The sequence below is a fragment of the Phyllostomus hastatus genome, unplaced genomic scaffold (genome assembly GCF_019186645.2).
Source record: "Phyllostomus hastatus isolate PE091 unplaced genomic scaffold, TTU_PhHast_1.1 phas_contig_133, whole genome shotgun sequence".
Lineage (NCBI taxonomy): Eukaryota > Metazoa > Chordata > Mammalia > Chiroptera > Phyllostomidae > Phyllostomus > Phyllostomus hastatus.
Window position 1 is genome coordinate 878543 of NW_025333577.1, and position 27491 is coordinate 906033.

At 47.2% G+C, this 27491-nt stretch overlaps 1 protein-coding gene and 1 long non-coding RNA gene across 5 annotated transcripts; one reads left to right on the forward strand and one right to left on the reverse strand.

The window, feature by feature from the left end:
• On the forward strand, positions 1–26527 carry LOC123826593 (zinc finger protein OZF-like). 4 transcript variants are annotated; one of them, XM_045850590.1, is made up of 6 exons: positions 1–122; positions 1957–2025; positions 5549–5675; positions 13477–13544; positions 20660–20786; positions 23664–26527. In XM_045850590.1, the coding sequence occupies exons 2-6, from the start codon at positions 1993–1995 to the stop codon at positions 25124–25126; spliced, it is 1818 nt and encodes a 605-aa protein (XP_045706546.1). In that variant the 5' UTR covers positions 1–122; positions 1957–1992; the 3' UTR covers positions 25127–26527. The 4 variants fall into 4 exon arrangements, with proteins under 4 accessions (XP_045706546.1, XP_045706571.1, XP_045706556.1 ...); XM_045850615.1 differs by lacking the exons at positions 13477–13544; positions 20660–20786; positions 23664–26527 and adding an exon at positions 7276–9938; XM_045850600.1 differs by lacking the exons at positions 1–122; positions 1957–2025; positions 5549–5675 and adding an exon at positions 8596–9155.
• On the reverse strand, positions 20808–27472 carry LOC123826797. Its single transcript, XR_006787133.1, has 3 exons — positions 27356–27472; positions 25464–26884; positions 20808–20890 (listed from the first exon to the last, which is right to left on the reverse strand). It is a non-coding gene; the product is annotated as an uncharacterized LOC123826797 (long non-coding RNA).
• Between the last annotated feature and the right edge of the window lie 19 nt (positions 27473–27491).

The following is a 27491-nucleotide window of genomic DNA, read 5'->3' on the forward strand; positions in this document are numbered from 1 at the left end:
GTCGGGGTGCCCCACGGAAGCCGTTCTCTTTCGTGAGATAAACGCGTAGTGAATTTGAGCGCGGACTGCGCAGGGGCTTTAGGAGACTGAGCGCGGCTCTGGGTGTGGTGGCACGGGTGAAGGTAATGCCTGTGGCTGTGAGTGTGTGTATGTGTGGGGCTGAGACCCCCGGGCGGTCTCTTTGTGTGTCTGTGTGTGTCACCCGGTGTGTGTCACCGCGGGTGTGCGCGAGGCCACCTGTGTTTTGCCTTTGCTCTTGTGTGTGTGTGTGTCGGCTGCAGGTCTTTGTCTCTCCGGGGTCCTTCTTTGTTCCTGTGTGTGCGTGTCTGCCTTAATTTCAGTCCGAGGTGTCTCCGTGTGAAGGCACCATCCCGATGTGTCTTCCTGTGCGCCTGTGTGTCTGGGTGTGAGTGTGTCTGTGTGTGTAGTGGGGGGGGGCGGCTGTCGGTCCTGCGCGACTCTTCCCCTGTCTGTGTGCATCTGCATCTGTGTTTCTGGGCGTTGCGGACATTTGTGAGTGAGTGCGTCGAGGGTGCCCTCCCGAGAGCGTGGAGACCACGACCCTCCTGGACAGGCGGGCCTGGCAGAGCTGCCAGCCTGCGGGCGTCTGAGCCCATCTCCTTCCCGCCTTCAGAGCCTTCAGGGCAGGGCCTGTGTGGTAGCCAGGTTTGAGGTGAAGAAAGAGAGTCAGAGACCCTACCTAATGCTGACCAGGGTGGACTTTGTTCAGGGAGGGTGTGTTGCGTGCCCAGGGTATCGTTCTGGGCATTGTACAGGCTGCATGGTGACTTTTTTGTACATGGTGGACCTTCACCATGTACAAAATGGGAAACAGGCTCAGAGAATGGTAACTGCATTACCCAACTCCACACCCAGGCATCCAGGTACCAGAACACCCATACTAAACACCCCACAGTGGGAAATCTTTGTTTCTCCTAAGAACAATGGATAGCAGGAAATGTCAGAAAGCTTGGACCCAGGAGGAGGGGGAGGAACAGGAGCAGCGGCCACCCCTGGCTTTGCAGCCCCATATCTAGGGCCAGTCTGGGTTCAGGGATCACCAGCCCCATGTACATGCTATTTCCAGGACCACCGTGTCTTCATGGCCTCCTTTTAAATAAAGTAAACTTGGAGTAGTGATTGTATTGCTGTAAGGAGAAAAAAAAGTCCAGGCTGCATTAGATTTGCATTTAAAAAATGATGATGCATCCCTTTTATTTTTTATTTAAAAATTTTATATGTTTATTTTTAGAGAGGGTAAGGGAAGTAAAAAGAAAGGGAGAGAGACATCAGTGTGTGGTTGCCTCAGGCTCTCCCTACTGGGCACCTGGCGTGCAATCCCTGCATATGCCCTAGTTTGGGAATCAAACTGGGGACCCTTTGGTTGGTAGGCTGGTGCTCAGTCCACTGAGCCACACCAGCTAGTGCTGAAATGATGACATTTTTAAGGGCTCCTATTGCCGACAGCTGTCCTGTGCCCGCTGTGCCTCCTGGGTAAATCAGACCCAGTGGGGAGGAGCCAGAGGGTCTTGTTCCTCCCTCCAGTCTTGGGACTGGCTGTGTGGGCATGCCTGTGTGTTGGGGGAGTATATGTATGTGGGTATGACAGCACATGTTGGTGCACACCAGCACATGGATCCTGATATACTAGCTCAACCCAAATCCCACCCTTATCTTCTTGGGTTCCTGACTTATCTTTTAGTGCCGCAGTTTCGTGATCTGTGAAATGGGGTGAGTGAAAATAGCCCCAGCAATGCAGGATGTCAGGTGGATCAAATCAGGGACATGAGTCAAGGACCTCGGATGCCATAGGCCCCCTGTGTACATTCACTGTTAATATGTGTGACTGTCCTCGTCTGCCTGTCTTCTAGTGGGTGTGTCTGTCATGTCTGCATTGCAGGTCAGGCCTCAACCTGATCTCTTCCTGTGCCTTTTTCTCTCTTTCCCTGTGCACAGTCTGCCTGTGCCCAAGTCACCATAGGCGCTGGAAGGATGGCCACCCAGCTTCGGACCAAGGATTCCCTGGTAAGTCCTGTCACCCTCTGGCTCCTTCTTCCTTAGGGTCATGTTTCTGGGCAGGGATCCCCCCAACCCCATCAGGCCTCAAGCCCCTTTCCCCATCTTCTGAGGTTTTGTCCACCCTGAGTTGAGAGACTCTGTCCTGACCATGGTGTTTTGTTTTTTTTTTTCTTTCTTCCTCTTCTTTTTTTTTTTAAATATTTTTATTCATTTTCAGAGAGAGGGGAAGGGAAGGAGAAAGTGAGGGAGAGAAACATCAATGTATGGTTGCCTCTTGCTTGCCCCTTGACGGAGACCTTGCCTGCAATCCGGGCATGTGCTCTGACTGGGAAATGAACTGCAACCCTTTGATTTGCATGCTGAATCCCCTGAGCTACACCAGTCAGGGCTGACCCTGGTGTTTTTCAACCGCAGGGGACAGAATCGCTCAGGAGTGAGGTGCCCTACCATAAGGGATCTCAGGAGACACCTGTAGGCATCTGGGATATGGCAGCTTCAACATATTCAGTGAAGTGTGACAGGCCTCGGGCAGGAAATGCTCAATGTGGCACGTTCAGAAGTATGCAGGGGTACTACATGCCCAGGAGAATGGAGGGGGATGGAAGGAGATGCCTGACATGAGGGACCAGTGAATGTCCCTGGTTGTTATTGTGATGTTTCATGATGTTTTAGTGGATGGTAATTTGTTGTATTTTTCTCTAAATTTCCTTCTATGAAAGAAAAACTTTACAATAAAAAATGTACAGATGTGGCTTAGTTGGTTAGAGGATAATTCTGATATGCCATGGTTTGGGTTCAATCCCTGGTCAGAGCACTTTCAAGAAGCAACCAATGAAATCAAGAAGTGGAACATAATTTTTCTATCTCTAAAATCCAGAATTTATATATATACATATCTGGAGGTAAGTGTATTTCTTTTATCATCAATAGAGGATATGTTCATTGAGTTGTAGGCAGAGAAAGAAAGAGCAGGAGTGAGACACAGATGTGAGAGAGGAATTTTGATGGGTTGTCTCCCACATGTGCTACAACCTGGTACAGAACTCATAATTATTTCCTGTCTAGGACATTTTTCCAACCAACTGAGCCACCTAACCAGGGCTGGGCATAAATATTTGGCCTTCATCTTGTATGATTTTTAAATTTCATTTTTAAAAATTATGCAAGTGGAGCAACTGTGTAAAGATTTTATTTATTTTTTAGAGAGAGCAGAAGGGAGGGAAAAACAGAAAGAAAACTGTTGGTGTGCAAGATAAATATTTGTCTGTTGTCTCTTATAATACCCGCACATGGAACCTGGACTGCAGTTCAGGCATGTGCACTGACTCAGAATCAAATAAGAGACATTTCAATTATCGACTGGTGTTCATTCCACTCAACCACAACAGCCAGGGCTTTTTATGATTTCCTCTTTTTTTATTTTATTTTACTTCAGAGAAAGGGAGGGAGAGAAATATCAATGTGTGTTTGCTTCTTGCACACCCTCAACTGGGGACCTGGCCTGCAACCCAGGCATGTGCCCCTACTGCGAATCCAAGCAGAGACTTTTACATTCAAAGGGTGATGCTCAATCCAATGATCCATACTAGCTAGCCTTGTGAGGCTTGACTTTTAGGAAATCTCCATTTGTTGCTTATGGTGGGAAATTTATTTTTGTTTCATTTTAATTTCATTTATTTATTTTTAGTGAGAAGGGAAGGAAGCAAGAAAGAGTAGGAAAGAAACATCGATGTGAGTAAAACATCGATCATTTATCTCCCATATGAGCCCTAATTGGGACCATACCCTTAACCTGTGGTTGTTCACACAATGGTGCACCCTGCACTCAGCTGAGTTACCCAGTCACGGCTGCACATTTCTATAAGTGGAATCACGCAACATGTGTTTTTTTGTATCTGGCTGCTTTCACCGAGCACCATGTTTTCAATGTACATCTGTGTTATGGTAGGTATCCTATTTCATAGCTGTATACTATGCCATTAAGCAGGTAGTCCCTGTTGTATGCATTCATCAGGTGGTATATGTTGGGGTTGTTTCCACTTTTTGGTTTTATGAGTCATGCTGCTGTGAACAGTCATGTACAGTTTTTTGTTTGATCTCATTTCCCTTGAGTGTAGGAGAGGAAATAGTGGGTCCTTCAATATCAGTATATTTAACCATTTAAGAAACAGTCTGACTGTTTTCCTATGTGGTTGCACCACGATATCTCCACTTTGACCTTCTCTGTAATCTTTGCCTTGGTTTCCTCTTTAACCAACATTGTTTATGATTTCCGGGTGGTTGTCTCTCATTCTGACCCTGTTTTCCTCTCCCTCCAAAATCAATATATATGTACTCGAGTGAGTATTAAAATAAAAAAAGTAGAGCCTGATTTCAGCTCTTTGGAACTGGGTGAGTTTTTTCGTGTGGCAAAGAGGTTTCTGCCATTAGACAAGAATCCCAAACAGATGGAGCCTTGGAATGAGCGTCCTCAGTCATGTACCAATAGAGCGCTCAGAGGGCTTTAGTTCACTTGGAGGCAAGCCCCATTTCTAGGGGAATCTCCCAACCCTTCTCATGAGGGGAACTGTGTCTCATCTCCCACACTTTTGCTGTAGATTGTGGGCACCCAGATGTCCAGGAGCCACTCGGGTTTTCAGTCTGTCTCAGCCTGGGCTGGGTGCATGGAGCCTGCTGGGTATAAATTTCATTGAGTGAGTTTGTTCAAGCGGGTGGAATAGGTACAACTTTCAGTAGGAGTTGTATTTAAAAACAGAAAATGAAATAAATGCAATAATAAAGGCGGGCAGGAGAAAACTTTGGGAGGTGGTGGATCTGTTTGTGACCTTGATGGTAATTTCAGTAGGTCATACTTATTGGGTTGGCCAAAACTTCCATCACATTCTTTTCTGCAAAGTAAAAGACACATTTTTCATTTTCACATAACTGTTGGTTTGGATATTTTGGAGACAGCCTCCTCAGTGCTCCAGTATGTCGTTTAAGCTTGAGGTTTTGACCCAGCAGTCCCACCCAGAATCTTCCCCCATGGACCCAACCTCACATCATCCCTTCCCATTTCCCAGACACCTCAGAGAGTTGCCACTGCCCAGGCACCTGTCTCGATGGTTTTGACTAGTTTAGGGTCCATATGGGGGTTTTAGTCTAACATGTGTAAGGAGATATGTTGCTTTGGATTTGGTTTGCATCTCTCTGATGATAAGTGATATTGAACATTTTTTTGTATATATAGTGGCCATCTGCATGTCCTCTTTGGAGAAGTGTCCGTTCAGGTTGTTTGCCCATTTTTGAATTGTGTTGTTTGCCTTCCTCTGAACAGCCCCATAGTTTATTTAGTTGCCTGTCCAAGGACCATCCAGTGTACTTAGGCACCGAGGACACTGAGTGGTCGGGCCCTTCAGAGCTCTGCACCTTGTTGACATCAGTCAGATGCATCCTGTGTGCCTTCCTGATCCTCTCAGCCCTTCTGGTCACTTATCTTGAACACTGTTAGGAGGGCCCTGCAATGAGTTGTATGTGCTTCCTCTTATAGGGATCAGTGGCGTTCAGGGATGTCATTGTGGACTTCAGCCAGGAGGAGTGGGAGCAGCTGAAGCCTGAGCAGAAGGACCTGTACAGGGATGTGATGATGGAGGTCTACTGGAACTTGATCTCGCTGGGTAAGGGGACAGCCTTGCAGTGTTACTCACCATGTGCCTGTCACCTTAGGATGACACAGAAATAAAAAAGGTGGACAGATGCAGACATGTCCATTAGCCCAAATAGTTTATCTTTCCTTTTGCCCATCTTCCATCCCATACAACTGTGGTGTAGTTAGGGTGTTTACATATAATGTGAAGTGGTGTGGTGAAGTGTGTTTACATATGGCTCCGTCTTGATAGAAATTTCCCTGATTTTTCATAGGAACAGAAATGACCTATATATTCACCAAGACACTGAACGAACAAATCAGAGTGTAGAAATATGATGGAAATCAGAAAACTCTTCAAAGATGAGCACTTTTTGTCCTCACTGACAAGAAAGGATAATATTCTTTCTTGGATAATATTCTTAAGGAAAAACACTAACTTTCAGACTTAGTGTACAGTCCCATTTTGTTAACAGATTTTCTGGTGGTTTCACTGACCTACTATTAACTGCACATAGTTAAAGCAAATGATTTGACGCATTTTAACATTTGTATCCACCCAGGAATCATGGTTGTGATGCAGATACATCCATTAGCCCCAAAAGTTATTCTTTCTATTGGCCCACGCTCCATTCTTCAGCAACCACTGTTGTGTATTTTGCCTATTTTACAATATTATATATATGAAGTCATAGGGCACATTTTATTTTTTATCTCATTTCTTACACTTCACATCATTTCTTTCAGGTTTACTCAACGTGAACTGTGTGTACCAATCATTTCCTTCAGTTTTTTTCCTTATATTTTTTATTGGATTGAGACAGAAGGAGAGTATGTGAAAAGATCAATCCATTCCCTCCTGTACAAGCCCTGTACTTGGATCCAACTCATAGTCTTTGCTGGACTTGACAACTCTAACCAGCTGGGCTAGGCATTCAGGGCAAGAGCTGACTTCTTTTTATTGCAGTCATATTCTACTTCTGGGATAGCTCACCGTGTGTTTATCCTTTCACTTGATGATGAACAATAGGATTGTTTCCAGTTGTAGACTCAAGGGAAGGGTCTGAATCTCAGGTTTTATGTTGCCAGGGAGTGCTTTAATGGGAAGGATTGGTGTACTAAGCAGAGGGGTGAGGAGCCAGCTGAAAGGCAGGGCACTCATGGGCAGTGTGAACATGTGGGAGCTTCACTGGCACATGGGGAGACAGAAGACAACCAGCACAACAACATGAGAATTAGCTCTTACTGTATCATTAGTAATAACAGGTGATGCTTTAAGAAGCATAGCTGTCTGGGGATGTGCACGAGGCTTGGAAGCAAGGAGCTGGGTGCAGTGAATCTTCCTTGGGTGTGTGGAATCATTTGATGTGCTCTTCCTTGCCCGTTTTTTCCCTTGTTCTCTTCTCTGTCTTTTCCTCCAGGTCTGAGCTATGTAGGCCATGTTTGAATCCACTGCTCTGTTTTCACATCCTTATAACCCACTTTCTCTCTTCACAGCTTCCCTACTTCCTGTGTACCCACTACAGGCTGTCCTTTGCTGTCAGGATGTGCCTTGTCATGTCTTGGGAAGATCCTCCCTCCCAGTGTGGTTAACTACATGTGTGTCCTCATCTCTTTCCCCCTCCCCTCAGACTTGGAGACTGAATGGAACATGAATGAATTGGACCCAGAGAAGGAATCTTGGGAAAACAGACTCTCCATTGCGACGGTTGTGGAAGGACTCATGAAGAATGGAGCCCAGGGTTACTCCTGTGAAAAAGTGGAGATAAAGGGTGACAAGGTGGGGCAGCAACATGGAAGCACAGGGACCTGTGTAGGGCCTTTGGACATGTCCCAAGTGTTAGCTCCTAAGTATTATGAATTTAAGACATTCATCCACCAGAGCCTCCTGCTGGCCCCATCAAGATTGGAAGGACCAAGAGGGCCAGGGATGCACTGTTTTAGCATGTGTGGGAAGAACTCAGGTACTTCAAGCCCCAGTCCTCCCCCACAACTTTGTGCAGAGAAGAAGACATACAAGTGCACACACTGTAGTAAGACTTTCAGTTCAAAGTCATCCCTGTGGAAGCACCTAAGAAACTATTCCTTGGAGAAGCCATATGTGTGTGGGGAGTGCGGTAAGGCCTTCAGCCGGAAGGACAGGATCATCCTACACCAGAGGACACACACCGGGGAGAAGCCATTTGTGTGCAGGGACTGTGGCAAAGCCTTCAGCCGGAAATCAGCCCTTGATGTGCATCAGAGAACACACACTGGGGAGAAGCCTTACGTGTGCGGGGATTGTGGCAAGGCATACAGAGACAATAGGCACCTCATCGAGCATCAGAGGATACATACCAGGGAGAAGTTGCACACCTGCGGGGACTGTGGCAAAGCCTTCATCCACAAATGGAGTCTCATTGTCCATCAGAGGACACACACAGGGGAGAAGCCTTATATGTGCGGGGAGTGTGGCCAGGCTTTCAGACAGAATAGGCGTCTCATGGAGCATCAGAGGATGCACACCGGCGAGAAGCTGCACTTGTGCATGGATTGTGGCAAAGCATTTAGCCAGAAATGTGACTTCATTGTGCATCAGAGAACACACACCGGAGAGAGGCCATATGTCTGTGGTCACTGTGGCAAGGCCTTCAGGCATAAGGGTAACATCTTCCTACACCAGAGAACACACACTGGGGAGAAGCCATATGGGTGCAGTTACTGTGGCAAGGCCTTCAGCCAGAAATGCAGCCTCCTTGTGCATGAAAGGATTCACACCGGAGAGAAGCCATTCATGTGTGGGGAGTGTGGCAAGGCCTTCAGCCAGAAATGCAGCCTCCGTGTGCATTCAAGGACGCACACCGGGGAGAAGCCATACGCGTGTGAGTACTGTGGGAAGGCCTATAGTGAGAATAGGCGCCGCATGGAGCATCAGAAGACGCACACTGGGGAGAAGCCATAGGTGTGTGAGGACTGTGGGAAGGCCTTCAGAAAATATGGACACCACAGGACACACAGCCAGAAAAAGCCATATAAGTGCTGGAAGTAATGGCAAGGCCTTCAGGAAAAAAAGGTGCCTCATCCACCATGAGAAGACACACACTGCAGAGAAGCTGCACTCGTGTGGGGACTGGCAAAGACTTCATCCACTAATGTAGTCTCAATGTGCATCAGATGATGCATATTAGGGAAAAGCCTTATGTGTGTGGTGACTGGAAAAGCATTCAGCTTGAAATCTAGCCTGCTTGTGCATAAAAGGCCACACAGAGGGTAGACACCATAGGTGTGTGGGGACTGCGGCTGGTCCTTCAGAGTGAACAAGAACCTTGTTGAGCATCAGAGGATGCACAATTGGCAGATGCCGTATGTGGGCAAGGACTCCAGTCAGGCCTTCAGAGAGAATAGGTGCTTCATCGAGCATCACAAGATGCATACCTGGTAGGAGGTATACATATGCAGGGATTGTGGCAAGGTCTTCAGCAGAACAGGAACCTCACTGAGCATCAAAGAATGCAGATTTCATCTCTGGCTGGTATGGCTTTGTGGATTGAGAGCTGGACTGTGAATCAAAGGGTCTCTGGTTCATTTCCCAGTTAGGGGATGTTTCTGGGTTCGGGCCAGGTCCCCAATAGGGGACGCTCAAGAAGCAACCACATACTGATGTTTCTCTCCCTCTTCAAAAATAAATAAAAAATTTAAAAACCTTAAAAAGCGGGGGTGCCCCCTAAAGAGAAGGCATAGATTTTAGGCTAGTACAGACTTTAGCAAGAACTCCTCATTCAGGAAGCACAGACCAGTGCCCACTGGGGAGCCCCCTGCCAGTGCTCCATCTGCCAGAAGGACTTCATGACATGCTTATCCTTACAGAATCATCTGACTAGCCCCACCTTGGAGAATTGTGGCAAAACCTTCATCAGGAACCTTTTGTTCCCCATCCACCAAGTGGTTTCTGTGGGAGACAAGCCCTACCAGAGTGGCAAGTGCAGGAAAACCTTCAGCAGGAATTTCTACCTCACGTGACACATAGCAGGGAATTGGGGGATTTTAGAATTCACACCTGACTGGTAGGTCCTGAGCTCATGGGCCAGCACCAGACTTGATATTGAAGCCCACAGGTAGAAAGCAGGAGAAGTCCTGATCAGACCTGTCTTAGAAATATGGGTGTTGAGGACACACTGAGGCATTCTCACCATATGCTTCCCCAGCATCCGCAGGTGCAAAGTAAGCCCCATACAGCTCTAATATCTGGTAATGAGGCTAGGGGTCCTGTGGCTCCAGACCTGGATCCAATAAACTTGTAGGAGTTTGGACAGTACATTCAGTGTCTCTGGTCTCTGTCTCTTAGGTAGTAAAGTGGAGGATGGATAGGAGAAAAGAGAAGGGAAGATGTGGAGGTGGGCTCCATGGGGGCATCGTCACTTTGTGACACATGCCTGGATCTTGTCTAGAGGTCAGGTTGTCACATCTTTGGGTGTCCTTGTTTGCCCCACTCCCCGCCCCCAGGTTTCCTGCAACAGAAGGTGCCGGGTATTTTATGAAGGGAAGAAAAAATTTTTTTGGCACGGGAACTAATTGCGTCAGACACCATAGTTTCTCATAGGGGTCTGTTAATTTTTTTTTTTTTAAATAGAACTACATTAAGGGAAACCAATGTTATTTTAAACAATCATCATGCAAAAGGTACACATACGGTTTGTTGGGAACCATCCTGCCTGGTTTCAGGGACTGTACCTCCTTAATGGACAAAAAGGTTGCACAGGTAGGGCTGAGTGAAAAGGACTTGGGGACATGAGCCAGTAAGGAGACAGAACATTTCCTCCTGGCCAGAGCGCAGCCGGTATCTCCCTCACCCCTGCTTGGCCTGAGCTGATAGCTAGTTAGCCAATGACCTGTAAGACCCCTCAAAAGGGGAGGGGCAACCGAAGAAGAAGACGCACAGTTGAGATGGACCATGAGGGAAGGACTTAGGGATCTATAGAGAAGGGGCAGAAAGACCTTCACCTCTTGGCTTTGTCATAACCTGAGTCCTCAATCTTTGTGCCCTGGGCAATGGTGAGGCTACAAGAGCAGTGGCATTGCTTTAATAATAGAGCCTCTGCCTTTTTTCACGTGGAACATCTTATGCTGGAGGCAGATACCCTCCCCAGGAAACAGGGCTTCAGGATGAAGTATTGAACTGAACAGGCCCACATAGGCCCAGGTAGGAAGGTAAGTGATAGGGGAAAAGTCCTCATTCCTTACCGATACCTGGCTTACTGATACCTGGTTGGAGATGGGACCAGGGCAAGATGACCAGGAGCATTGCAAATGTTAGAATGGCCACATGGAAGAAGGTGGTGGAGGGAAGAAACTATTGCTCGTGGGTACGCCATACCCTTCCCACACGCGGGACGTTTATTGGACGTTCCTATATAGGCAAGGCAGGGTAAGAAAGGTCCATTCCCTTGCATATCTGGGAGCGTCTGTACGCTTTACAGTTTTTCTTTTTAGAAACGGGAAGGGAAGAAGACAGGGAGAGAAATATCAATGTGTGGTTGCCTTTCACGTGCCTCGCAACCCATAACGTGGGGATGTGCCCTGACTGGGAATCAACCAGTGACCCTTCCGTTCGCAGGCCAGCAGACTATGCACTGAACCACACCAGCCAAGGCTACAAATTTTCTGCAAATCAGCACAACTATCAGTACCCCTCGTTGGATGCTGGAGGTCTGTGGAGGGGCTACAGCGTCCTTTACTGCCTGCACACACGCCCTTACTTTCCTGTTTCCCTCTCATCTCTCCAGCACGCTAAGTTCCCTGTTCCTCCGGCGTACCAAAACGCACCCCTGTCTCGCTTTCGTCCCACCCACTCCCTCCACACCCTGCTCCTCCTTGACCGCATCCTGCCCCATACTTTTTCTTACGTTTCCCGATCCACTGGGGTTTATTGTCTCTGACACCACGGATCTCTCCCGAACACCGCCTTCTTGCCCTTGCGCCGTTGGGGCTTCTGGGACAAAGAGCCTCTAGACCGCCCCCTCAGGTGCCGCTCACTAAGAGGGGAGCCAGGTGAGGATGTCACTTCGGCGCGCGCGGGGTTATGGGAAGTGTAGTAGGCCAACCCGCGCAGGCGCAGTACTATCAGTGTACTCTAGCTGTCGCAAGTCGCTTTCTAGAGGTAGCCGTGTGCTCTTTGTGGGGCCCAGTCTGAGGCGTGAGGATATTGGGTATGGATCTGGGCGTGGGGTTGCAGGTGATGCGTGTGGCTGTGTGTGTTTCTGTGTTTCACTTAACCTACTGAGATTCCCGGGAGGTCTCTTTGTGTCTCTTTGTGTAACACCGCGTGTGTCCGGGAGGCTAGAGTTTTTCTCCTTGGATCGTTCGTGTGTTGGCTGCCTGTCTTGGCCGCTCTATGGCCCTCAGTGTCCACATCTGTGTGCATGTCAGCCTTTGTTTTCCATCAGCGGTGTCTCCCCGTGAGGGCGCCATCCAGGTGTCCCCCTGTGTCTGGTCTCTTCCTCTGCGCCTGCCTGTGTTTCTGATGTGTCTGTGCGTGTGGGGGTGCACCTGTTCTGTCCGAGCCTTTCCCCTCCGAGCCTTTCCATGTCTATATGTACCAGGGCCTCTGACTTTGGGCATGGCTGACGTGTGTGTGCGCGAACGTCATGGGTGCCCTACCTAGACCGTGGAGAAGGCGGCCCTGCTGGACAGGTGGGCCTGGCAGAGCTGCCTCCCTGCGGGACCCAGAGCCATTTCCTTCCTCAGAGCTTCCCCTGGCCCTGGGAGGGCAGGATGTGTGTGGAAGCCAGGTGTGAGGTCAAGAAAGAGGCTCAGAGACCCTACTCAATGCCGACGGGGGTGGATTTGTTCAGGGAGTGTGTGTTGGGTGCTCAGGGTATCGTTCTGGGCATTATACAGGCCTCCCGGTGACTCTATGTAGGGACCCTGACCATCCCCATTTTGCAGATGGGGAAACTGAGGCTTAGAGACTGTAAGTGAATCACCCAACTCCACACCTAGGCATCCAGGTACCAGAGCCACCACCCTAAACACACCACACTAGGAAATTCTTATTTCCCCTAAGAAACAATGTATGGCAGGAAATGTCAGAAAGCTAGGACAGAAGAGGAGAAGCTGGAGCAGCTGCCACCCCTGGCTCTGCAGCCACATATCTAGGGCCACTCTGGGTTCAGTGGTCACTAGCCACATGCACATGCTATTTCCAGGGCCACTGTGCCTTCCTGGCCTCCTTTTAAATAAAGTAAACTTGGAGTAGTGTTTGCATTGCTAAAAGGACAAAGATAGTCCAGGCTGGATTAGATTTGCATTTTCTCTTAATTTATCAAAAGAAATGATGATATTTTCAAGGTCTCCTAGTGGTGTAAGCTGCCCTGGGCCCACTGTGCCTGCTGGGTAAGTCAGACATAGGACCAGGGTATAGAGGACAGTGGATCCCTTTCCCCTCTATAGGCTATTGCATTGGGTGTGTACACAGGTGTGTGCCTTGGGGGAGAGTATGTGTGTGGGTATGACATGTGCACCAAGCATATGGACCCTGATGTACTCAGCCCAACCCTAATCCCACCCTTATCTTTTTGGGTACACAGCTTACCTTTTTGGGCCTCAGTTTCCTGATCTATGGAATGGGGTGAGTGAAAATAACCCCAACAATGCAGGGTGTCAGGAGGATTAAATCAGGGATGTTGGTTGAGGACCTTGGATGCCATAGGCCCCCTGCATGCATTCCCTATTAATGTGTGTGGCTTTTTTTGTCTGCTTGTCTTGGCAGTGTGTGTGTCTGTCATATCTGCATTGTGGGTCAAACCCCCACCTGATCTCTCACTGTGCCTTTTCCTCTCTCTCCCTGTGCACAGCCTGCCATGTCCAGGTCACCCTAGGCACTGGAAGGATGGTCACCCATGTGCCAACCAAGGAGTCCCTGGTGAGTCATGTCACCCTCTGACCCCTCCTTCGTGAGGGTTATACTTCTGGACAGGGATGAGCCTTGGTTCCCGCAAATCCCATCAGGCTGCAGGCTTCTCTTCCCATCTCCTGGGGTTTTGTCCACCCTGACTTGAGATAGTAATGTCCTCACCTTGGCATTTTTCAACTTTAGGGGACAGAATGGCTCAGGAGTGAGCTGTCCTACCCTGAGGGATCTCAGGAGACACCTGTGGGTACTTGGGATGTGGCAGCTTCAACATACTTAATTAAGAGTGACAGAGGCCTCTGGCAGGAAGTGCTCAATGAGGCACCTTGAGAAGTAGGCAGAGGGCACTAAATGCCCGGGCACTGGAGCAGGTGGGGAGGAGGACCCCTGTAGTGTGGGAGTTGATATGGGGGTGGGGGCAGGCTCCACCCTTCCAACTCCTGCCGAGCATCCCCCACCCTGCCCTGGCCTCCACAGTTAAGAATAAGTCTACCAAGACATGCTCTGCCTGGGGAGGAAGGTGGCTGATCTCTCAAAGAAGAAGGGCCAGGAGCCTGTTCCTCAACTGGTTTTTACTGGGTTCAGTTTGCACAGGAATATAGGTAAAGCTCATCAGTCATTGTCAGGCAGTAATGATCAAACAATAGGTAACATACAAAAAACTGAGGGCCTATTCTGAGTCAGGGACTATTAGCTAAAGTGCTATAAAACTTTGGGAAAGAAACTCATTTTACACTTGGACCCTTATCAGAAAATTGAGGACCTCTCAGCAAAGCAGTTTTCACAGGATTTTATGCATTTTTTCTTAGGCCTTATTTCCCCTGGCAGGGGGAACCACCAGTTCCTCCTCAGCATTGTTTGAGGCTTAAGTCAGGTGGGGGAGTAAGGCAGCCAAGAGATTAGGAGTCTTCTTGCAGACAGAATGAGAACTCAGGCTATGTCAAAGCCAAGGGGTAAAGGTCCATTACCCCCTTTTTCCATAGCCCCCAAGTCCTTCCCTGAGGGCCTCTTCATGACCATGCCTGTCTTAGGTCATCCCTCCCTTGAGGAATCTTACCCAGCACTGGCTAACCAGTCATCTGCCCAGGGCCAAGGAGGCTGAAGTAAAAGGAGGTAGAGGCGACGCCCCTACCAGGAAGATAAGCTTTGTCTCCTTGGTGGCTTATGGTCCCAAGATCTCTTACTCAGCCTTACCCTGGGAAGTCACAGCTTCTAAAACCTGCTGGGTGGGTCCCAACAAGTGGTGAATGTTGCAGACTGTCCTCATGATGTTTTAGTGGGTGTCTAGTTGTGGTATTTTTCTCTAAATTTCCTTCTGTGGAAGAAACATTTGACAATAAAAAATGTACAGATTTAGCCCTGGCTGATGTTGCTCAGTGGATTGGGTGCAGACTCCGGACCAAAGGGGCACCATTTCGACTCCCAGTCAGGGTACATGCCTCAGTTGGGGGCCACATCCCCAGTAGGGTCATATGAGAGGCACACACACATTGATGTTTCTCCCCCTGTCTTTCTCCCTCCTGTCCTCTCTCTCTAAAAATAAATAAATAAAATCTTTTAAAAAAACACAAAAAAAGTGTACAGATTTAGCTCAGTTGGTTAGAGGTTCATCTTCGTATGCCAAGATTGTAGGTTTGATCCCTGGTCAGGATACTTTCTAGGAGCAACCAGTGAATTCATCAATAAGTGGAACAACATCTCTTTCCTTCTGTCTATCAAATCAGTATTTTTTTTTGTTTCTAAAGATTTTATTTTTATTTACTTTTAGAAAGGGGAAGGGAGGGAGAAAGAGAAGGAGAGAAACATCAATGTAGGGTTGTCTCTTGCATGCCCCCTACTGGGGATTTGGCCTGCAACACAGCATGTGCCCCAGGCTGGGAATAAAACCAGCCACCCTTTCGTGTACACACACACACACACGTGGGGGTAAATCGTTTTTTAATCAACAGGAGAATGTTGGTTCAGTTTTAGGGAGACAGGAAGAGTGCAGGTGGGGAGAGACACAGATGTGAGAGAGAAATTTCAATCAGTTGCCTCGCACATGTGCTCCAAGCTGGTATAGATCCCTCAACTATTTGCTGTCTAGCACAGAGTTCCAACCAACTGAGCCACTTAGCCAGGGCTGGGCATCAATACTTGCCCTGCATTTTGTATGTTTCAGTTTTTCATTTTATAAATTACAAAAGTGAAGAAACTGTGCTAAGGTTTTTGTTATTTTTCAGAGAGAGGAGAGGGAGGGAGAAAAATAGGGAGAGAAACATCCAAGTGCGAGATAAATATTCCTGGGTCTTCGGTAGCAGCAGCCCAATTTGGTACCTGCCCACTGCCCACTCATGTGCACTGAGTGGGAATAAACAGGACACCTTTCAATTTTAGGCTGGTTCTCAATCCACTGAGTGACAACAGTTACAGCTTTTTATGATTTTGGTGTTATTTTAAACATTCATTTGTTTTATTTTTAGAGAATGGGAGGTAGAGAAATGTCAATGTGTGCTTGCCTCTTGCACATCCCCAAATGGGGATCTGGCACACAGCTGAGGCATATGCCCTGACTGGAAAATGAGCCGGCAACCTTTTGGTTTGCAAGCAGGTGCTCAATGCACCGAGCCACACCAGCTGGGACTGTGAGGCTTGATTTCTAGGAATATTTTTAGCTGTTTATAGTGGGCAACTTTGCTTTTATTTTATTGAGATTTTGTTTATTTCTCGAGAGAAGGGAATGGAGGATACAGTAGGAAAGAGACATCAATCTGAGTAAATCATTGATCAGTTGCCTCCCATATGCGCCCCAACTAGGACCACACCCTTAACCTTTGGTTGTACACACAACACTGCATGCAACCAGCTGAGTTGCCCAGTCAGGGCTGCACATTTCTATAAGTGGAATCACATAACATGTGCGTTTTTGTGTCTTGCTGCTCTCACTGACCAGCATGTGTTTGATGTACATCTGTGTTGTAGTAGGTGTGCTCTTCAATGGCTGCATACTATGCCATTGTGCAGGTAGACCCTGTTGTATGCACTTATCAAGGGTAACATTTGGGTTGGTTCCCCTTACTGGGTGTTATTTCTCATGCTTCTGTGAACATTTGTGCACATTTTTTGTTGGATCTCATTTCCTTTGACTGTAGGAGAGGCAATAATGGGTCCTTTGATATCAGTATATTTAACCATTTAAGGAACAATCCTCCTGTTTTCCAGTGTGGCTGCACCATGATATCTCCACTTTTACATTCTCTGTAACCATTGCCTTGGTTCCCTTTAACCAACTTTGTTTAGAATTTGTGGATGGTTGTTAATTCCCTGTTGTTGGCTCTTGGAGATTCAATTTCTTTTTTTCTTTCTTTCTTTTTTTTTAAAGATTTTATTTATTTTTAGAGAGAGGGAAAGGGAGGGAGAAATAAAGGGAGAGAAACATCAATGTGTGGTTGCGCCTGATAAGGCCCCCAGTGGGCACCTGTCCCACAACCCAGGCATGTGCCTTGGCTGGGAATTGAACCAGTAACCCTTCAGTTTGCAACCTGTGCTAAAGCCACCAAGCGACACCAGGGAGAGCTGAAGTTCTCTTTCTTAATGTCTTAATGTCTGTTAGTGTAATTGCATTCTCATTTTTCTAAATAACAGAGCCTGCCCTGGCTGGGTGTCCCAATTGGTTATGGCATCATCCCAAATACCAAAACATTGTGGATTATTCGATCCCTGGTCAGGGCACATGCATGATGGGAACATATCGATGTCTCTGTCTCTCTCTCTGACCCTGCCTTCCGTTACCTCTAAAATCAATATGTAGACTTCTGGCCAAGATGGAGGTGTAGGTAGACACACTATGCCTCCTCACACAACCAAAAGAAGGGCAACAACAAACTTAAAACAAAAAACAACCAGACTTACAGAAAATCGACCTGTATGGAGGTCCAACAACCAAGGAGTTAAAGGAGAAACATTCATCCAGACTGGTAGGAGGGGCTGAGACAGACAGCTGGGTGAAGAGGACTCACCACAAGGCAGGAGCTCGAGGACTGGGGCAGGCAAGGGGGTGGCTGGCAAACCAGGTGAGATGGTGGCTTGCAGACTGGGCAGTCCCACATTCATGTGCAGATAAACCAGGAGGAACAACTGGAGAGTGAGATAGATCACACAACCAGGGTTCCCTCGCAGGGAAATAACCTCTGATTGAAAACACCTGTGGGGGTTGAGGTGGCAGTGGGAGAAACTCCCAGCCTCATAGGAGAGCTCATGGGAGAGACCCACAGGGTCCTAGAACCTACACAAACGACCCACCTAGGAATCGGCGCCAGAAGGGCCCAGTTTGATTGTGGGTAGCCAGGGAAGTGACTAGAAACTGGTAGAGAGTAGAGCAAGTGGCACTGTTCCCTCTTGGACCTCTCCCCCACATACAGCATCACAACCCAGCTATGTGGGTTTCCACACCCTGATGAACACCTAAGGCTTGGCCCCCTACTACCTAACAGGTGCGCCAAGACAAAACATAAAAAAAAAATAGCTGAAATGAAAGAACAGTTCAAAGCTGCAGAAAAAATACAACTAAGCAACGAAGAGATACCCATCCTATCAGATGCACAATTCAAATTCTGGTTATCAGGATGCTCCAGGAACTCACTGGTTACTTCAATAGCATAAAAAAGACCCAGGCAGCAATGAAGCAAAAATCTACAGGGAACCAACAGTGATGGGAAGGAAACCAGGACTCAAATCAATGGTTTGGAGCAGAAGGAAGAAACATTCAACCAGAACAGAATGAAGAAATGAGAATTCAAAAAATGAGGAGAGGCCTAGGACCTCCAGGACATCTTTAAACGTTCCAACATCTGAATCAGAGGGCTGCCAGAAGGAGAAGAGGAAGACCAATAAATTGAAGACTTACTTGAAAAAGTAATGGAGGAGAAATTCCCCAATCTGGCAAAGGAAGACTTCTAGGAAGTCCAGGAAGCTTAGAGAGTCAAAAAGAAGTTGGACCCAAGGAGGAACACACCAAGACACATCATAATTACATTAGCCTAGATTAAAGATAAGGAATCTTAAAAGCAGCAAGAGAACAGGAGACAGTAACCTTCAAAGGAGTTCCCATAAGACAATCAGCTGACTTCTCAAAAGAAACCTTGTAGACAAGAAGGGGCTGGAAACAAGTATTTGAAGTCATGAAAGGCAAGGACCTACATCCAAGATTACTCTATCCACCAAAGCTGTCATTTATAATAGAAGAGTAGATAAAGTGCTTCTCAGATAAGGTCAAGTTGAAGGAGTTCATCACCACCCCGCCCGTATTATATGAAATGTTAAAGGGACTTATGTAAAAAAAGATCAAAATATGAACAGTAAAATGACAACAAACTCACAACTATTACCAAACATAAAAAAGAAACAAACAAAAGCAAACTAAGCAAACAAGCAGAACAGGAACAGAATCACAGAAATAAAGATCACATGGAAGGTCATCAGTGGGGGAGTAGGAGAGGGAGAGAAGGGGAAAAGGTACAGAGAATAAGTAGCCTAAATGGTAGATAGAAAATAGGAGGAGGTTAAGAATAGTATAGGAAATGTGGAAGCCAAAGAACTTATATGTACGACCCATGGACATGAACTAAAAGGAGGGAATGCAGGTGGGAGGGGGTTTGCAGGGTGGAGGGGAATAAAGGCAGGAAGGTGGAAAAACTATAATAGCATAATCAATAAAGTACATAAAAAAGAAAAATAAATAAAATCAATATATATATATCCTTAACTGAGGATTGAAAACAAAATAGAGCCTGATTTCAGCTCATTGGAACTGGGTGAAGTTTTTCTTGTGGCAAAGTGGTTTCTGCCATTACACAGGATTCCAAAACAGATGGAGCCCTGGAATGAGCGGCCTCAGTCATGTACCCAGAGCGCACTCAGAGGGCTTTAGTTCAATTCCTATTTCAGGGGAATCTCCCAACTCTTTGGGAGAGAGGCCCTGTGTCTCACCTCCCACACTTTTAAAAAAATATTTTATTTATTTGTTTTTAGAGAGAGGGGAAGGGAGGGAGAAAGAGAGGGAGAGAATCGTCAATCTGTGGTTGCCTCTTAGGCACCCCCAATTGCAGATCTGGATCACAACCTAGGCATTAGCCCTGACTGGGAATCGAACCACTGACCCTTTGTTTCACAGGCTTGCAGTCAATTCACTGAGCCACACCAGCCAGGGCTCACTTCCCACACTTTTACTGTAGAGTGTGGGCACCCAGATGCCCAGGACAGACTCAGGCTTTCAGTCTCTCCCATCTGGGCTCAGTGCCTGGAGGCTGCTCAGTAAAAAATTCATTGAGTGAGTCCATTCAGGCAGGGAGACTAAGGAAAGATTTTCATAAGGAGTTCTATTTAAAAAATTAAATTGAAATAAGTGCAATAATAAAGGGGGACAGGAGGGAACTGTGGGACGTGGTGGATGAGTTTGTGACCTCGATGGTAATTTCAGTAGGTTATAGTTACTGGGTTGACAAATAAGTCTGTTATATTTTTTCTGTACAGTAAAAGACACATTTTTCATTTTCACTAGTAACTTTGTTGTTTGGCTATTTTGACATCAGTGTCCTCAGTGCTCCAGTGTGTTGTTTAAGCCTCAGGTCTTGACCCACCAGTTCCACCCAGAATCCTCCTCCATGAACCTAACCTGAGATCACCCCTTCTGATTTCCGAGACACCCCTGAGAGCTGCTACTGCTCAGGCCCCTGTTATGTTGTTATTGACAGTTGAGGTTCCATAGAGGGGATTTCCTTCTCACCTGTGTGAGGTCATTGTCATTGTGGTTTTAGTTTGCAGCTCTCTGATGATGAATGACGTTGAGCATTTTTTCTTTTGTATATTGGCCATCTGTATGTCCTATTTGGTGATATGTCTGTTCATGTTTTTTGTCCCCATTTTTGAATTGTGTTGTTTGCCTTCCTGTGAACAGAGCCACAGTTTATTTGTCTGTTTATGGTCCACCCAGTGTACTTAGGCTCTAAGCACACTGAGTCCTTAGAGCCTTCAGAGCTCCACACCTTCTCGACCCCACATCAGGTGCATTCTCTGTGCCTTCCTGATCTGCCCAGCCCACCTGGCTGCATCTCCTGAGTGTGATGAGTGGTGTGCGCTTCCTCTTACAGGGGTCAGTGGCATTCAGGGATGTGATTGTGGACTTCACCCAGGAGGAGTGGCAGCAGCTGAAGCCTGCACAGAAGGACCTGTACAGGGATGTGATGATGGAGACCTACTGGAACCTGGTCTCGCTGGGTAAGGGGACAGCTTCCCTGTGTTACTCACCATGTGCCTGTTACTTCAGGATGACACAGAAATAGAAAAGGTGGACAGATCCAACACATAGGATGTTCAGATTACTGGAAGATAAAAATAAAGTTGATAGATAACGAAGTGGGAAAGAGTACTTAGCACATATATAACAGCCAGAGGATTATAAGTATATAAAGAACTGCTACACATAAATGAGAAAAGCACCAAATGAATGATAGAGATGGATCCCGCTTATTAGCATTCAGTTCTCAGATATACAAATGCATGGAGTTACACTTTACAAAGATTTTTGAACCGTACTAATCATCAAAGAAGTACCAATTGACTTACAGAAATACCATTTTTACCTATGAGGTACACTGGTATGAAAAGAATAGTGACCCTGCCCAGGTGTGGCTCAGTTGTTTGGAGCATTTCCCAACCTATAAGGATGTGGGTTCGATTCCATGTCAGGATACATACCTGGGTTATGAATTTTATCCCCAATGGTACATATCCAGGAGGAAAACCAATCGACATTTCTCACCCTGATGAATGTTTCTTTCTCTTTCACTCTTTCCCCTGTCCCTCCCCACCCCCTTCCTCCCTGTGTAAGACTGTCCTCAGCTGTGGTATAAAAAAAGAAGTAATATCTTCCTGTATTATGAGGGTACAGAGAAAGGGACTGCTTATTTTAGATGCGTGCTGTTAGGACAGCTCTTTGGAAAGACAGTGTGTTCTGAACCAAATTCAAGTAATTCCATTGGTGAAATATTTCCTTAAAAAAATCTCCTGTAAGTGTGCCAAGATTTTATAGGAAGAAAATTCCAGAGAAATGCCCTAGATGCCCAGTATAAGATTGTTGAACAAATGAAGGTGTATGATAATGTTGGGAATGACAGAGGTCTTCAAAGATGAGTACTTTTTTTTAATACATTTTATATTTTTTAAAGATTTTATTTATTTATTTTTAGGGAGGGAAGGGAGGGAAAAAGAGAGAGAGAGAGAGAACATCAATATGCAGTTGCTGGGGTCCATTGCCTGCAACCCAGGCATGTGCCCTGACTGGGAATCGAACCTGCAATGCTTTTGGTTCACAGCCCGCACTCAAAGCATTGAGCTATGCCAGCTAGGGCTTCAAAGATGAGTACTCTTAGTACTCACGGACACACAGAGATGTCCCTAACACTATGGTTCAGTAAAAACACGTTCACAATTAGTGTATATTCCCATTTCTTTACCAGCTTTTCTGGTGGTTTACCTGACCTACAATTAACTGCATATAGTTAAAGCTTATGATTTGACCCATTTTTGACATTTGTATCCATCTGAGAAATCATTGTCATGATGCACATATGTCCATTAGCTCATACAGTTTTCTTTAATTTAGCTCATACAATTTTTCTTTAATTTCTTTAATGGTTGCAAACTCCAGCAACCATTGGGTTTAGTTTGCTTTTTCTATAATTTTTTTTTCTTCTTTTTATTTACGTTAGAGAGAGGGGAAGAGAGGGAGTAAAACATGAATGTGTGGTTGCCTCTTGGCCATCCACTACTGGGGACCCAGCCTACAACCCAGGCATGTGCCCTGACTAGGAATTGAACCTGCGACCCTTTGGTTTGCAGGCCAGTATTCAATCCACTGAACCACAGTAGCCAGGGCCTATTGTAAAATTTTATATATGGAATCATATGGCACATACATTTATTTTTTTATCTTAATTTCTTACCCTTCTCATCATTTAGTTGAGGTTCACTCATGCCTACCATATATTTGAATGGTTCCCTTCATTTTTTTCCTTCCTTTTTATTGTTTTGAGAGAAAGATGAGAATGTGTTAGAAACATCAATCAGTTGCATCCCATATAAGCCCTGAACATGGATCCAACCTGCAGTCTTTGTGCACTCCACAGAGCTCTAACCATGGAGCTAGGCATTCAGTGCAATAGCTGACTTCTTTTTATTGCTGAATAATATTCTACTTTTGGCATACTTCACTTGATAATGAATATTAGGATTGGTTCCAGTTGTAGACCCAAGGGATGGGTATCAGTCCCTGCATGTATGTATCCAGTGATGTCTTCAATGGGGTAGGGAGGCAGCTGCTTACCACTCCTGCGTTCCTTGTTGCCACCATAGAAGGAGGGCTACATATAGCAGCATCTTCCCCTTTTTAATGTGATTTTTGTGTAAGATCTCACAGTTTCTAAGTGTTTGGATGAACTTTAAAGAGCATATGCAGAGTCTGGACTTAGGGCAGCCCCCTAGGCTTTAAACAGAAATAGAGGATCCCATGGGATGAGGCACAACATGCTTGAAGCGCTTGGTCACCAGGGAGGAATTAGTGTGCTCAGGGGAGGTGTGAGGAGCCAGCCCAAGGGCAAGGCCACTCCTGGGCAGTGTAGGAATTTGGGAGCTTCAGTGGCATGTGGGGAGGCAGAGCACAAGCACTACAGGCACAGGGAATCAGCTCTTATTTTATCGTTAGTAATGACAGGCAATATTTTGGGAAGCACAGGTCTTTGCAGACATGCAGGACAGGACCTGGAAGAAAGGAGCCAGGTGCAGTGAACCCTCCATGGGGGTGTGGGATTATTTGATGTGCTCCTCCAGGCCTGTTTTCTTCTTCTGTCTCTTCAGGGTTTCCTCCCAGCACTGATCTGTGCTGGCTGCCTTTGTACCCACTCCCAATCAGGCCTTTCTCTCTCTCTGCTCACCTCCCGACAACTCACTGTCTCAGATCACAGCTTTTCTTCTCCCTCTGTGCCCATGACAGACTGTCTCCTACTCTGAAGCTGCACGTTGTGGTATCTTGGGGACATCCTCCCTCCCAGTGTTGTTAACTGCATGTGTGTTGTTATCTCTTTCCCCTCCCCTCAGACTTGGAGACTGAAGGGGACGTGAATGAACCTGACCCACAGAAGGACTCTTGGGAAGACAGAACATCCATTGTGGTGGTGGAAGGACTTATGAGGAATGGAGCCCAGGATTATGCCTGTGGAAAAGCAGGGATACAGGGAGACAGGGTGGGGCATCTACAGAGGAGCACAGGGATCTGTATGGAGCATTTGGACATGTCCCAAGTGTTAGCCACTGAATGTTGTGCATTTAAAGCATTCATCCACCAGAGCCCCATGTCAGCCTCACCAAGAGGAGTGGGGATGCACCCATTCACCATATGTGGGAAGAACTCAGGTACTTCCAGCCTCAGTCCTCCCTCCCAACTTTGTGCAGAGAAGACATACAAGTGCGGACACTGTGACAAGGGTTTCAGCTATAGTTCATCCCTGGGGAAACACCAACAAATCCACACTGGGGAGAAGCCATATATGTGTGGGGTGTGCAGCAAGTCCTTTAGCCAGGAGGATAACCTCATCCTACACCAGAGGACGCACACCAGGGAGAAGCCATATGTGTGCAGGGAGTGCGGCAAGGCATTCAGATGGAATAGTCACTTCATCAAGCATCTGAGCATGCACTCCGGGGAGATGCAGTACATGTGTGGGGATTGTGGCAAGGCCTTCAGGAAGAGAAAGTACCTTGTCCAGCATGAGAGGACACACACTGGGGAGAAGCCATATGTGTGTGTGGACTGTGGGAAAGCATTCAGTAAGAAATCAAGCCTCAATTTGCATCAGCAGATGCACACCGGGGAGAAGCCATATTCATGTGGGGATTGTGGTAAGGCCTTCACACAGAAATCAAACCTATGTGTGCATCAAAGGACACACACTGGGGAGAAGCCTTATGTGTGCAGGGTCTGTGGTAAGGCCTTCAGAGAGAATAGGCACCTCATCGAGCATCAGAGGTTGCACACTGGAGAGAAGCCATACGTGTGCGGGGACTGCGGCAAAGTCTTCAGCAGGAAATCGACTCAGTATGCCCATCAAAGGACACACACCAGAGAGAAGCCATATGTGTGTGAGGATTGTGGCAAGGGCTTCAGGAAGAAAAAGTACCTCCTACTGCATGAGGGTACACACACTGGGAAGAAGCCATATGTGTGCGGGGACTGTGGCAAGGCTTTCACTGCGAATGGCAGCCTCATGGTGCATCAGAGGATGCACACTGGGGAGAAGCCTTACACGTGCAGTGACTGCGACAAGGCCTTCAGTCGGAGAAGGTACCTCATCCTGCATGAGATGACACACACTGGGCAGAAGCCATACTCCTGTGGGGACTGCAGCAAAGCCTTCAGCCAGAAATGGAGCCTCTATGTGCATCAGAGGACACACAGTGGGGAGAAGCCGTACACGTGCGGTGTCTGCAGCAAGGCCTTCAGCCAAAAATCGAACCTGATTGTGCATCAAAGGACGCATAGCAAGGAGAAGACATGCATGTGAGAGGAGTGCGACAAGGCAGTTCACAAGAACTCTTTTCAGGCAGCACAAGCACCAGCCCCAGGTAGTAGCGCTGCCAGTGCTCCATCTGAGAGAAGGACTTCAATACACACTCATCCCTGCAGAATATCCTGCCCAGTCCCCCTGTGGAGAAGTTTTTAAGTGCAGCCAGTGCAGGAAAGCCTTCATCAGGAACTTCCCCTGCACCACCCCCCCAATCCACAGGAGGATCGTGTGGAAGACAAGCCCTACCAGGGTGGCAAGTGCAGGAAAACGTTCAGCAGGAATTTCTACCTCACGTGACACATAGCAGGGAATTGGGGGATCTTAGAATCCATACCTGACTGGTAGGTCCTGAGCCCATGGGCCAGCACCAGACTTGATATTGGAGCCCACGGGTGGGATGCAAGAGAAATCCTGACCAGACTTGTCTTAGGAATATGGGTGGTGAGGACAGGCCACGGAATTCTCAACATTTGCTTCCCCAGCAGCTGCAGGACCTGGTGCAAAGCAAGCCTCCCTACAGGTACAGTATCTGGGAGGGTGGCTAGTGGCACTGTGTCTCTGGTCTTCATCTCCTGTAGAGTAAAACAGAGGTGAGGAAAGAGAAAGGAAGGCGTGGGAGTGGGTCCATGGGGGCATTGTTACTTTGTGACAAGTGCCTGGATCTTGTCTAGAGGTCAGGTTGTCACATCTGTGCCTGTCCTCATTTACCCCACACCCAGCCCCCAGGTTCCCTGCAACAGCAGAAGGTGCCAAGTTTTGTATGAGGGGAAGAAACATTTTTCTTGGCATCTGAATTAATAATAATTGCATCAGAAGGCATAGTTTCTCTTAAGGGTCTGTTAATTTTTTTTTAAATAGAAGTTTACATTAAAGGAGACCAATGTCATTTTAAACAATCATAAGGTGCAATAGGTACATGTACAAGTTATCCTACCAAAATAAGTGTGAACGCTTAGGGGGAGGGGATCCAAATACCCGCCAGGAGCCCCAGGAACCCAGGAACCCAGCAAGCCTGCCCAAGGTATGAAGCCATCTGCCCCTCCCAGCCTGGCATTCTTGGCTTGGGAATGGTCAGACCAGGTGGCAGGGCCCAGACCTTCAGTAGCAGAGATGGGGAAAGTGGCTGTTCTGCTGAAACCCACCCTTTTAGTCCCCTCCCTGCAGGGCTATTTGTTACAGGAGAAAAATCCTCTCTCACATGACAGATTGTCCTGACCACCCCCCCCCCCCTTCCCTGCCCCGCGCAACCAGAATTCCTGTGAAAATAAAGTGCCTTCAGTCAGGCAGGGGCATTATCTTGTCTGTGCCTCACCCACAGCCTAGGTCATGGTGTACTTAATATCTCATTATTGATGTTGATAGCGACCTATTACCAATAATAAATAGCAAACAATATAAGAATGGTACTCTGTGAACAATAAAACAATACATAAAGCATTTATTGATATATGGGAAACTATTAACTATTTTGTACAGGTTGTTATTTGATATGATTCTATGAACCTGGGTAAACGGCTGCTGACTGGGCCCTGTGACCTAGTGTCCTCCTGCTCGTCTCCAAAAGGGTACAAGCTGCTGGTGATCAATACTTAGTCTCCCACTTCTGTACAGTGCTGATTTACTGAAGTGTTCCAGTGGGACAGACAGCACAGTGTGTTTACCCACTTGGCCTGAAACTGAGCCCCTACTGGTGGTTCAGTTAGTGAAGCATTGCTCGCGTATGGCAAGGTTGCAGTTTAATCACTGGTCAGGTGCCTACAAGAAAAAACCAATGAATCTTTTAATGAGTGGAATAAGTCTATCGGGCGTTCGTATACCTGAAACTGGTTTAGAAAGAGGGGAAGGGAAGAAGAGGAGGAGAGAAACACCAATGTGTGGTTGCCTTTCACGCACCCCCCACCTGGAAGCTAGCCCACAAGGTGGCGATGTGCGGTGACTACGAATGGAACCAGTGACCCTTCAGTTCGCAGGCTAGTAGTCTATACACCAGCCAGGGCTACAAATTTTCTGCAAATTATCATGACTATCAGTACCCCTCGTTGGACGATGGAGGTCTGTAAGAGGGGCTACAGCGTCCTTTACTACTTTCACCCACGCCTCAATTTCTTCCCCTCCATGGGGCTGAGTCCCTGTTCCTCCGGCGTACTGCAACGCACTGCTGTCTCGCTTTCGTCCCACCCACCCTCTCCACACCCCGCTCGTCCCTGGACTCGTCCTGCTCCATACCTTTTCTTCCACTCCTCGATCCACTGGGTTTATCGTCTCTGACCCCACGGATCTCTCGGGAACCCAAACATCTCGCCCTTGTGCCGCAAGGGCTTCTGGGACAAGGAGCCTCTGGACCGCCCCTCAGGCTCGGGTC